The 13163-nt window shown below is 37.4% G+C and overlaps 1 protein-coding gene across 4 annotated transcripts in view; it reads left to right on the plus strand.

Moving 5' to 3' along the window:
• Positions 1-2667: 2667 nt before the first annotated feature.
• The window catches only part of PHIP (pleckstrin homology domain interacting protein), a 136148-nt gene continuing 125652 nt past the window's right edge, over positions 2668-13163 (plus strand). For all 4 annotated transcript variants that reach the window (XM_077999713.1, XM_015136812.3, XM_077999714.1 and 1 more), the window contains exons 1-4: positions 2668-2851; positions 2967-3025; positions 3151-3180; positions 3374-3433. In XM_077999713.1, the coding sequence (XP_077855839.1) occupies positions 2812-2851; positions 2967-3025; positions 3151-3180; positions 3374-3433 (189 nt within the window). In that variant the 5' untranslated portion in view covers positions 2668-2811. The remainder of the gene's footprint in view (positions 2852-2966; positions 3026-3150; positions 3181-3373; positions 3434-13163) is intronic.

Consider the following 13163-nt stretch of genomic DNA (forward strand, 5'->3'; position numbering starts at 1 on the left):
ACAAATAGTTTATTTGGCTGAAGAGAAGTTTTAATTTTTAGCAGGTAATGTATATTTTCTTATAACAGACAATAGTTCAAAGGGAAGGTTACTACTATCCATATTGGACATTTGAAAAAGAAATATAAACACTGTCAAAAGTCAATCAAAATGACAAGAACATCATGTTTGGAAAACTTGGAGGGGGATTTTCTCAAAATTTTTTAAGGAGTTAAGTACTAGTAGCATACTTAGGTGAAAGCTTTGTGGCTTTTAAATGAAAAGAATATATGAGATAATCATGCAGGTAGTTTTCTGTGTTTACATAACACACACAAGATATATATGGCAAACTTTACCCAGAGTATTATTATATTCCATGTCATAATTTGGTTTATTTTCAATCACAAGGATAAAACATCTATTAGTAAGAATCACACATTTCAAGCCTTCAAAACCAGAAAATCCCACTATAATTTGTAGTTTCTAAAATCTGTTTATTTGAAGAAATTCATGATCATGTAAAATATTACAATTATTTGAAGAACACTTTTTTAAAAGTTAAGCTAAAACAGCATCGGTCTTAAAAGTAAATACAATTGCAAAAAGGCATACAAAATGTCCTATCTTTTCAGTCTATCTTTTCAAGCTTAACCACCTAGAAACAGTCTACTTTACCTATAATAGAAGAGAATTAAGTGTCTTTAAATATGCAAATATTTTCAGTATTTGAGAATAGCCATATTAAAAAAAAAAAAATAAGTTATTTTGATAACCAGGTTGCAATGGGACAAGTCATGGTAACCTTCCATTTTTAAGATTCAGTTACAAAAGGCAATTTTATATCCTATTATTCCAAAGGGTTTGATGCTTTATTTCTTCTTCCTCACATGTATGATGATTTCTGGATGTTTTAGTGTGGGGCATCACACCGGTGCAGCACACTTGGGCTTGCAGTGCAGCCCAAGGCATTTGCAGCAACTATTTCCCACTAGGAATGTAAGGAGCTAGGAGGTTACAAGGCTTGAGGAAACAATCTAGAAAACCACAACACAGCTTGTTGGTCTTTTCCCCGCAAATAACCTTTTTAAACCAGATCCATAAAATGCAGTTTATTATCTAACATTTTTAAGGATAATCTTTTGTTAAATGTTAACAAAAGAACGACTATCCAAATTCCCTTTAAAATGCAATCCTTAAAAAATATTGAACTCTCAAGTCTTTTTGGAAAGTGCTTAAATCATCTGGAGATAAATATCATTTGGTGTCCTTGTTTTCTAACAAATGGCTTTTTCCATTGTTTCCATTAATTTCACCCATATTCGTTTTTTAAAAAACAAGGCCCTTATCCTCATCAGCAAAACACAGATGTATGATTTAGCATATAAAACCAGTAATTACATAGTAATTTATGAAAGATTTTTTTTTTCTCTTTTCGTCAGTTTTCAAGAAGTCTTCCCGTGATTAACTGTAAACAGGAATGGTTTACATCTCAAATTAGAAGCCATTAATTAGCATGACGAAGTCAACTGCAAGATACAGATTATTTAAATTATTTAATCACTATTCACCTTGGCTAAACTGTAGTATACTCTTTCAACATCCTTCGGTAGGTTATCGATCTGTCACTAAATTACCTCCAGATTAGTTAGAGATAAATATTAGCGTCCTCTCCTTTCCCTCAGGTTTACATTCTCCCTTCTCGTAAACACTTAAAAAAGCTTTAAGGTTCTTTAATTCCAAATACCTAATTAGCCATCACTAGCCTTTTTGTAATAAGGAAAAAGAGTATCTGAAGTACAAATCAAGAGTTCGCTTTGCCCGTTTAACAATAAAAAACATTTAAAAAACGTACGCCAAAGGCAATGGCAGTAATAAAAGAAATATGCAGAGGTGGCTTCAGCAAATAACGGGTCTGCAAAACGCAAGTGCTTAACAAAAAGCAGCCCAAACCTCTATTGCAATATACAGCACTCCAATAAATTACACAACACTTGCACAGGCTGCAGAAATAACGCAGGACAAGACTTACACAGATGCCAATCCGCAGCATTTATACACATGCACATGGCAAGAGACAGAAACCAAACACTATCATTCAACTCGGGCAGGGTAGCGCGATCCCGAGCTTGCCCAGCGTGAGTGCTCTCTGCGTGTGTGTCTGTGTACGCGCGTGAGTGAGACCCATCCTTGGGGCATTTCCCCTCTTTGGGCAGTTTTGCTTCATTTGTTTCCTATTTCTGCTACATAGAAACTAACTTCCATCTCAGCTCCAGCCAGCGCCGCTGAATAGAGCCTGTGCTGCGGCTCCGTGTGCGTCAGATCCCTCCGCGGAGCCGTCCCCGGCCCCCTCCCTGCCACTATCGGCCTCCACAGAGAAAGCGCCTTCCAGCCAACCGGCGGCTTGGGCTCCGACATCTTCTCCGGCTGGAAATAAATAAATAAATCGCACGCCCTGCGGGGAGGAGCGGGTGGGGGTCGCGCCGCGCCGGGTGCGGAGCGCTGGGGACGAAGGGTCGGAGGCACTCCTTTTTTAGCGACGGGGGGCGAGTGCGCGGGCCAGGGCCGGGGCCGAGCCCGGGGCCGCGAAGGCGGCGGACTCCTTTCTGCGGCGGAGGGATCCGCGGCGGAGGCGGCCACAGCCGTAGCCGCTGCCTGAGAGTTGTTGTTTCCTCCTCCTCCTCCTCCGCCTCCGCCGCCGTTGCTTGAATGGTGGAGCCGAGGCTCGGCTCGTGAACACACACTGACAGCTATAGGGCAGGCGGCGGCACCGTCCCCGCTTCCCCTCGGCGGCGGGGTGTCCCGTCGGTGGCCCTGAAGTGACCCATAAACATGTCTTGTGAGAGGAAAGGCCTCTCGGAGCTGCGATCGGGTAAGTCGGGGGGCTGCCGGGGCCGCTGGCACCGGGCGATTCCGCCCGCGGTCCCCCGCCCCCCGCCGCCCGGCCGCTCAGCCTGTGTGTCTCCCCGTCCCTCTCTCCCGCGCAGAGCTCTACTTCCTCATCGCCCGGTTCCTGGAAGATGGACCCTGTCAGCAGGCGGCTCAGGTACGGCGGCGCGCGGCGCGGGCCGGGCCGGCGCTCGCTGCTCGCGGGCGTGGGGGAGGGAGGCGGCGGCTGCGGGGCCGCGGCCCGGGGCGCGGGGCTCAGCTCTCCCCGCTTTGTTGTTGCAGGTGCTGATCCGGGAGGTGGCCGAGAAGGAGGTAAGGGCGGCGGCGGCCCGGCGCGTCCCGCCGCCGCGCGGCCGCCCCTGGGCCGCTGCGCCGTCGCTGCCGCCGCCGCCAGGGCGCGGGGCGCGGGGCTCGGGGGTCCCCGCCGGGGCGCGGGGCGGGCGGGGGAGGGGAGCGGGCGGGCAGGGGCCGGGGGCCGAGCTCACGGGGTGTCCTCTCCCCGCAGCTGCTGCCCCGGCGTACAGACTGGACCGGGAAGGAGCATCCCAGGACCTACCAGAATCTGGTGAGACATTCACGTCGCAGAGCAAAGAAACTTTTCCCTGAGTCGAATAAAAATTGAATTTCCCGCAATTTTTTACAGAGACAAAAACTTGGCCCTAGAACGTGAAAGCTCCAAAGGCCACGGGGAGGGTTGGGAGGCCGGCGAGGGGTCTGCGGGGGCCAGTGGCCGGGGGTACTCGTACTCCGGGGCCGCAGGGGCTGCGGACAATTTATTTGTGATATTTTGTTAATGTGCTAGAAATAAAGATACGTCATGAGTGTTGTGCAGTGCAAGGCCGGAGGAGGAGGGGCCGGCGCGCGCGTCCGTGCGGGCGCGGGGGCGCGCGAGAGTCGGCGGCGGCGGGAGCGGCGCGAAGGGAGAGAGCGCGCTCGCTCGTTCGCTTGCTTGCTCTGCACGCGCGGCCGGCTCGGCTTTCTCCTGCCCTACACAATAGCTGGTGACTAACTGCTCCGAAGTGGCATTAGCATTTCACAAGCAGGCTATCGAGCGGCTGCGGTACCGTGGCAAGACATTATTTTTTTTCCTCCTCTATCGTTTATTTTGTTTTCCCTAAATTCAGTCCTAGGTTTTTTGTTGGAAGGGTTCTGATGTGTGATGATAGTTGGTCAGTGATTCGTCTTGCATTTACTAAAACACATCTTTGCAGAAATGTAAAGCCTCTAATTCCCTAAAACCAGAAGTTTAGTAGGCTTTTTCTAATTCTTATGGTATGCCTCTCGTTTAATTAAAAACTATTATTGGAGTACACTGAAGAGTTTTGATTTTTGTCCACATATTTACTGTGGGATGGAACTCGGCCAGTAAAAGTTGTGCTTACATTGGGACATATTTTGTTTAGTAGCTTAAAAAAGACCTTTTTCTTAATTTTGTGGGTTGTCAAAATGAGTATGTTAGGAATCTTTAAAAACTGCTTTTCAGAAGTGGACCTATCACTTCAGTAATGTGATTGGAAGTTACCTTAAAGGAGCTATGTTATCTATAACATTTTCTCCTAAACTGATAGAGATTCGTTGTGTGAATATGTGTGTGTGGGGCAGTTAAAGCAGTCGCACCGGGCACACTAAGCCTTTGAAATTTATGTAGTGCGTTGATTTTTATGAGGCTTTTGTAACTGTTTTGAGATAGTCATAATTACTAATGTTACTTCATCAGAACTTCTCTAATGACTAGGAAGTTTCAGCGAGCTTAGAATGAGTGTCTTTTGTGAGGTGAGGGCAGGACATGATTATAATGGCCTTTTTTTTAATGTAGTATATTTCTTAACTTTTGTGTATAAATCTCTTGTGATTTAATCTAAGTTGTTGATAACCGCTCATGGCTGTTGAAATAAGCAAGGGTACTGAGGTTTAATACATCTAATGGAGATTTAACAGTGTAATTTTCACACTGAACGTGTGTTAGTTTTCAAGGAGTGATTTGGGATACTTTCATTGAATTCTTGGCCAAAGTGAATGGAACTGGAAGTAAACTCCAAGATTTACTAATTTGAAATTAATTTTTAGGTTTACAAATATTTGATAGAAGTCTTCAGTGAATTTACATATCTTCCTTGCTATTTGAAAAAATTATCACAAAGGTTATAATACTCCATTTTTAAGATGGGGCAGGTTTTACAAAACTCATCTTTGCATCTGCTTTTACATCTGTGCATCTCTTAAAAACCCACAAACCTTCAGTCACGGAGGATTGCTGCGTTTTCTTGAAATCTTTTGGTAATGTTATATTTTTTAAATGAAGCAGCTTAATGGTATCTGGCTAAATTATGGTAATGGCTAATCCTCGTAGGAATATCTTTTTTTTTTTTTTCCAGTAAAAATGAGCTATCAATTTTGATTGTGAGTTAATTTAATTTTGGGGGGGAGTGTGGGGGGGAGGAAATATTGGTAAAGTGAATTTCTATCCCTAGTCTGCATCTCAGAGTTAAGATACAATAAGCATTCTTTTTATCTGTGTATTATTCTCAAAATCCACCTATTTTGAATGGAAGTGGTTTTTTTTGCTTGGAGTTTTCTCTTTACTGGAACAGTCATGTTGGCATACTCATCAATCAGTTTAGAAATCTTATTAGAACTTGGTGTTCTTTGACTCTTTTCATTCATTCAGCATATTGCTTACTCTCTACTGGATGCAAGGTACCATTTGAGGTGCTTTCTCATCCATCAAACTGTGTATCTAGGTGTGTGAATTAACTTTATTTCACCTTTTTAGTTGAGATTTAGGTCTAAAAACATTAGGAACACTGGATTTTTTTGTTCAATAGTAGATCTTGCTGTTTTATATCTAAGTCAGCACATGTAAAGTATCTTGTACAGTATTTTCTATTATTTTAATTCTTATGACTTAAAAAGTTTTATGTTGTTGTGTATCGAATTGAATTTAACATTGGTTTGAAAATTACTTGGTGAGTGAAACTGTAGTTTCTTTAGTTTCTACTCTTCCTGGAAATGATTTGTTATATTAAATAATAAACTGAGCAATATTTTAAATGAGAAAACTCATATATCACATCACATTGAAATTTCTAGAAAACCTCAAATTATAGCTGTTTAAAATGGGGTGTAATATTTGTACATGTGAATTTAAAAATAGGCACTGATCATCTGTAGTCAGTCTAGTTATAATCTCAATGGTTGAATTTTACTCAGGAGGAAAGTAGAATTTTAAGAGCAGTTTTAAAAGTTTACGGGTTATAATTGATGCATTCATTTCAAGTGTGATTGAGAAAGGAAATGCTCATATCTTATGGTTGTTTCTGTCTCTGGTTTAAAACATGACTGTAATTATCACCATCTACCTTAAGATTTAAAACATTTTTAACAAAGTAAATGGATAGGAAGCTAAAAATGGTTTTTGGTGCTATGGTATACGTTTAATTAGATTTTACATTTTTAAAAATATGAGATATGTTTTAAAGAACAGGAGCACTTTTTCCAAATATCAGAATTCTTAAACTGTAGAATAAAAAAACTTTTTTTGGACAGAAGGAAAGCTTTGTCATTTGTTTATTTCTTAGTTTGAGTAGTGAATCTAGTTAGTTTATTAAGTCTGCTTTTAGTTGTCACTTAATGATGATTGCATATATATGAGATATAGAGGCAGAGTTTTCAAGCATTTTACCGGATTTGGGACTCTCTTGATTGCATTTTTTCTTAGAAGACTTCTCTTTTTTCCCACCAAGAACTAGTTCATGTTTTGCCAGGCTGTTAAAATGATTTATTTTTTGCCTTGTGAAATAGTGATTTTGCCTTTCTTAAAATTATTCCACTTTATTAGAAATCTTTTTTCTTTTTTTTCATTTTTTAGTGAAAGGATTGGGAGTCAGGAGATATGGATTGTGGTTTTAAGCTCTGCTGACAGTTAACCTGTAGGTAATCTTGGGCAAGTCATGGAATTTCTCTTTGTCCCAGTTATCTCATTTGAAAAATAAGTGGATTGAAATTTTTTCAATCTGAAAATCTGTGATTTTGAACTAGAAATAGCAGTACATTGTATTTAAGAACTAAGTTTATTTCATTTGTAGAGCTTAATTTTCTAAAACACAGAAAAGTAGAAATCACGTAGGTTACAAAATTATATAAATGCTTTTCATAGCGCCATTCTTTGGTGGTAAATTCATTTCTTGTTGCAAAGATGATTTGAGACACTATGTTGTAAAATGCCCCAAAATTACTATGATTTCCATCATAATTTAAGCACTAGTTTTCATTATTGGTGGTCTCAAATTCAGAGATGAATAGGAACCGTGGATAGGATTTAATTATGTATGTATCTTAGGTATACATTTATTTAGTGTATGCTGATTAATGTGAAAGTTAAGGTATAAAACCTAGAGACAACTTTCAGGGGAAAAAAGATACCATATTAAATGCTTTAGAATTAGGGATTCCCATTCTATATTGAAGATAGCATAGTTCTTTCAACACTTATTATAATTTTTTGGGGTTGGGGGAACATGTAATAAAGTAAATGTGTGTAGTAGAGTTACTATTTCCTTTTTTAGTAGAGTGTCAATGAAATAGAAGCTTTGCATGGTAGTCTCTAAAACAGCTTTAATCTCTCAAGGTTGTTATAGTGATGAATAAAATATGTTAGTTGTGAAGGGTTATATGATGAATAAAATGTTCGGTGTGAATATGTTGCTGAGAGGCTGAAGGAGCATTCTTCGTTCTTTCTTACAAATAGAATTATTCTGTTGATACTTATACCGTTTTTTAAAATTTGAGGCATTACAAACATTTTTAATTGCAGTGCTTACTGTATTGTTAATATTCTTCACTGTAAAGCGGTGTGAACATAAAGCGGGAGCTGGAGTGTGCCTTTCACAAATTATAATGGTTTTTATTTGTTGTGAGGCAGAATCGTATTGAGGGAGTCTGTTTTCCATTCGGTAAAATGGGCTAATAATAGCTTCTACTTTGTGTGATCTGTGAGTAATAACTGGCATAAATCAAGTACTATGTAAGGGTTTGGGTTTGCTATTATCAGAACTTTAGTAGTGCTATTATCAGAACTTTAGTAGTGTTCCACTTAGATCTTTATAATATTTTAAAAGAAGAACATTTACATTTTTATTTCAGAAACAAGTATGTATGTACTTTCTAAATATAGAATCTGCAGTATAAAAAGACTGCATTAAAACTTCAGAAGAGTCCGGGTGTGGTGGCTCACACCTGTAATCCCAGTACTTTGGGAGGCCATGAGTTGGAGAACAGCCTGTATAAAATGGAAAACGCCATCTCTACAAAAACTAAAAAAAAATTAGCTAGTAGTAGTGTCACATGCCTGTAATCCCAATTAACCGAAAGGCTGAGGTGAGAGGATCGCCTGAGCCTGGGGAAGTTGAAGCTGCAGTAAGCTCTGTCCCATTCCGCTGCCCTCCAGCCTGGGCGACACAGTGATACCCTGTCTCAAGAAAAGAAAACAAACAAAAAAAACTTTGGAAGATACTATTAATATAATTACTTTATAGACTCAAGGATGAAACAGGCCTAAAAAATAAAGGAAAAATGTTTAGTAAATACCAAAAATAAATCATGGTTAAGGCATTGTGCATAGACCTCTGGAAAAATATTGCTACTGATTTCTACTGTGACTTGTTTTTATGGAACACTGAACATTAAGAAATAATTTGGGTGGTTGACGTAATCCTGAATTGATTAGAGAATATGCAAAGCTTTTTCTCTTTGGGTAATCATCAAATGACATTTAGGAATATATGAAGAGAACTTGGCTATTGCATCTGCCTCCTATACAGTTATTTTCGAGATTTACAACCATCACAACAGTTTATATTCTTTTTGGAAACTGTCGGAGAAGAGATGTCATGACTTCTATTTTGTCAATCTGTTTATATATATTTTAAACAGAATTTAAGAAAAACTTTAGGTTAAATAAATCCTAATCAATTTCAGTTTTTTAGTTGATTTAGAATTTCTTTGTTAGTTTTTGGATTTCTTTTTTTTTTCATAATCTGGAAACGTGGATGAATAATAAGAAAATAATAATAACAGTCTAATGCAGCTTCTACTAAAGTTAAAGCCAATTGACATTCTTCCCTTTCGCAAATTTTGTGGGTATTTACCATGTCACTACAGAATTGTAACAAAATTGTATCTTGTACAACTACTCTGAACAAGTAATACTAAACAGATTAGTTTCATTCTTACTAGTAGTTTCCTTGTGTAAATTTCAGAATTCATAGAAAAATATCTGTAATACTAAGCTTTAGTTGGCAGAGAATACCAAACATACTTATTTAAAATAACTTTCTATTTTAATGCACTTTTACTTAGAAAAAAATTTGTAACAGCTAATTTTAGGATATTTAAGTTGCTTTTGTGGTTATATCTAAAAGTGGCAAAGGCTATTATAGGAATCAAATTTAAAGTTTGCGAAAGGCATTTTAAATGTGAACATTCTCAGTTTCTATTATTTTGTTTTTGAGAAGCTATGTCGATGAAATTATGAGGAAATTGTGAGTGTTAATAAATTACTTTGCAATGAATAATGTTATTGGACCTATGGAATATAGAGGAGTGTAAGTATTTTATAACAAATTGGTGAAAATGATAACATGTTTTTTCTTGGTGGAATTTGATAAAGCAGGGTACTGAAAAATCACAAACTTGTTATCGTATTGAATAGTGATGAATTTAAGTTGAGAAGTTACCACAGAGAAGGCAATCATCAGTTGTGAGACAGGTCCTCCTTTAGTTATTTACCTTACACACTCAAAAACAGCCATATTTGAGCTTAGGCATCACAGGTAAGGAAAGGATGGTTGAATGAGAAGTTTTTGATAAGAAAATTTAGGTGGCAACATAGTCAAATGCAACTTCTGCTTATGTTAAAACTAAATTGTAAGGAGAATGAGATGTGTGGTATAGGTAACTCTTAGGTTATCCATGGCAGTACAGATGGGTATGGCAGGTTTTTTTGCAGCAGAGACACAGGAAGAATTCATGTACAGCAGGCCTGCCTTATCTGCAGGTGTCACATCTGTGAATTCAACTGTAGATCAAAATAGTTTAGAAAACAAAATACAAAAAATTTTAAAAATACAGTGTAACAATTATTTACATAACATTTACATTGTATTAAGTATTGTAAGTAATCTAGAGATGATTTAAAGTGTGCAGGAGGAGTGTATAGGTTATATGAAAACACTGTGCCATTTTATATGAGGAATTTGAGCATCCTGGATTTTGATTTTGGTGTGGGGGTTTCCTGGAACCATTCCCCCATGAATGTTGGAGGATGACTGTGTTCTGGACTGCAGCTGACCTGTGGTCATATGTCATGGTCTATTTGGTCTCTGTCATGAATGGAAAAAGGCATGTAACTTGTCTTGGCAAAGGTTATAGTATAATGCAAGAAATATGTATCTCGTGTTTGACTCTGATTTAGTTTTTGGGTGTAGAGACACTACATTCTAGGCAACTTAGTGAAACATCCGTTGTCTGAAACAACTTTGCTGTCGTTGCATAAGAATTATGTTATTTTGAGTACTGTGCTTGAAACTGAAACATTAAAAATGAAACTGATCTTTGAAGATTATTTACGTTGGCGTTAGTATAAGCAGTTAAAGGATTTTTCATCTTTAAATTAATACACAGTAACTTTTCAGCAGATTCCTAGATTTGAATTTAATATTTTGCTAGTAATGTTTTAAAGGAATTTTAAAAGTATGCAAATTAGCACATATGACGACTTAAAAATCAAAACTTGAAAATTTGTTATTTTAAGCAATTAAATGTTGTCATTTTGTTTTTTAAATTATTTTTTATGAAGCATCCCTGCTTTGGTTTATGGAAACCTCAATTCTGAATAGAGTCTCTTTTTTTTTTTTTTAGGAAGATTTGATTGGTTTATGATGAATAAAATTTGGAAGAGTAGTATTGCATTTTCTTTGTTTTTCTTTTAGTATTGTATTTTCTTTAAATGACAAATTTGTATTGGTAATTGTATTGATAATGTAAACTGAACTATTATCTAAATGAATTCTTAACAGTTGACTAAATTCTGAATATGACACATTCTTTGAAGCTTGTTTATTCACAATTCCTTGAGCAAATAGACCACCAAGATTAATTTTGACACTTAATAAGGTTCTATATTTTATTATAATTACAAAGAAATAATAGGCATCTAAGGGGCCTTCTAAGAATAGTTACCCAGCTTAGAGGACTTAACTTGAACTGACTTATATGGGTTCTGTTAAGTTTTTAGTCAAATCTGTGTGTCAGTGGGGAGAAAACTAAAGTTCTAATAAGGAAGCTGTAACATGATAAAAATAACAGTAAACTTGGAATCAAGAGACCTGGGTTTGATTACTATTTCTCCTGTTCTCCAAATGTGTGCCCTCAGACAAACTGCTGCCTTCGAACTTCAGTTTTCTTTATGTATGAAATAGGGAGAATACTTAAGTTTATGTGCTTATGAAGATAAATAAATTTTTAGAACACTCAGCACAAAGTAAGTACTCTGTTTTTCTGTGGAGAAGCTATTACAGTTAACAAATCAGAAAATGCATTCTTGCTTTAAAGAAGATAATTTAACTCACACTGTTAGTAACAGATTTGTCATTATAAGATTGGATGTTTTTAGAATTTTAGAGGCTGGGATTTTAATAACAGGCCTTACACAGTAATTAATTATCACGTAATGTTTCTATAAATTTATATTTATATATTGTATATTATATATGTTTTATATAATAAATAATATATACAATATATTGTATTTCTATAATTTTGTTTATATGCTACAATAGTATACAAATAACTGTATTCCAATAAACTCGCCTTTTAGAACTCAAAAACATAATAGCAGAAGTGTAACTAGCCTCTTATATCTGACAAAACTGTGAGAGAATAGATGTGAGAAGATCTGAAAAAGTGACTTTTTAGAACCAATTAGATGTTCAGAACCTAAAGATGAAGTGAAAGCCTAGTTAGACAGATGATACTGGTGCCAAACAGCAGGGTCTTATTTTCATAATAATTATATGCTACAGGAGAGAAAGGCACTTCTAGGTCTTCACAGCTAAATCAAATAATTGGAATGAATATATTGATCTAACATCACTTTGAAAAGGTTGTTAAAAAGATGCTCAAGTTTTTTTCCTATTTAGGTTTACAAAGATTTTGTTTAAGATGAAAAGTCATTATGTAGATGTAATATGTAATATAGAATGTAATTAAAGTAACAGCCAACTTTTAGGTACAGTATTAACTGCCTTATATGGTTTAATTTAGTAATTTATGACTACTTTCCAGGGTGGTGACTGTTGTGATACCAGTCATACAGATGAGGACACTGAGGCTTAGAAAGAGTAAATGTTTTTCTCATCCTCAGCCTTAGCAACTTTAAACCCAGGCTGTGTGACTTGAGATTTCTTGGGGATTTTTTTTTGTTGTTGTTGTTGTTTTTTTGAGACAGAGTCTTGCTCTGTCACTCAGACTGGAGTGCAGTGGCGTGATCTCGGCTCACTGCAACCTCTGTCTCCAGGATTCAAACAATTCTCATGCTTCAGCCTCCCAAGTATCTGGGACTAAAGGTGTGTGCCACCATGTCTGGCTAATTTTTGTATTTTTGGTAGAGGGTTTCACCATGCTGGCAGGGCTGCTCTTGAACTCCTGACCTCAAGTGATCCACCTACCTCAGCCTCCCAAAGTGCTGGGATTACAGGCATGAGCTACCATGACCGGTAAGATTTCGCATTTTAAATTCCTGACCGTTTCTTTACAAACTGAGTAGAGTTCTTAGTGACAGTATGTCTGGTAGAATGCAGCGGCTCCTAGATCCGTTATATTTTCTTCCCACTAATGACACTTGCCTTTTAACAATACCTTTCACTGAGATAATGGCAAATTTTTTTTGGCTGGGAAGGATGTCTGTTTATATGAAGGAGCATACTGTCAGAAAATGTTGGTTTAGCCAAAAATGCAGGATAATAAACCTCTCAAATAGCTCAGTTTCTTTTCTTGTTTCTTCAATATTATAATTCACATTCTCAGAAGATGACCCTTTTGTTCAAATTGCAATGGATAATTTAAGAAACATTTTATATATATGATCTGAAAAATGGATGATACAGATTTATAACTTGGGCCAAGATGGACAAGTAATGAACAGAGTTGCTGCTGTTTCACAGAATTCTTTTGTTCTTGCTGATGGAAACGTTTAGAACCATGAATCATTCTTTTAATCAGGGAGTGGTAAACTAATG

The sequence above is a fragment of the Macaca mulatta genome, chromosome 4 (assembly GCF_049350105.2).
Source record: "Macaca mulatta isolate MMU2019108-1 chromosome 4, T2T-MMU8v2.0, whole genome shotgun sequence".
NCBI lineage: Eukaryota > Metazoa > Chordata > Mammalia > Primates > Cercopithecidae > Macaca > Macaca mulatta.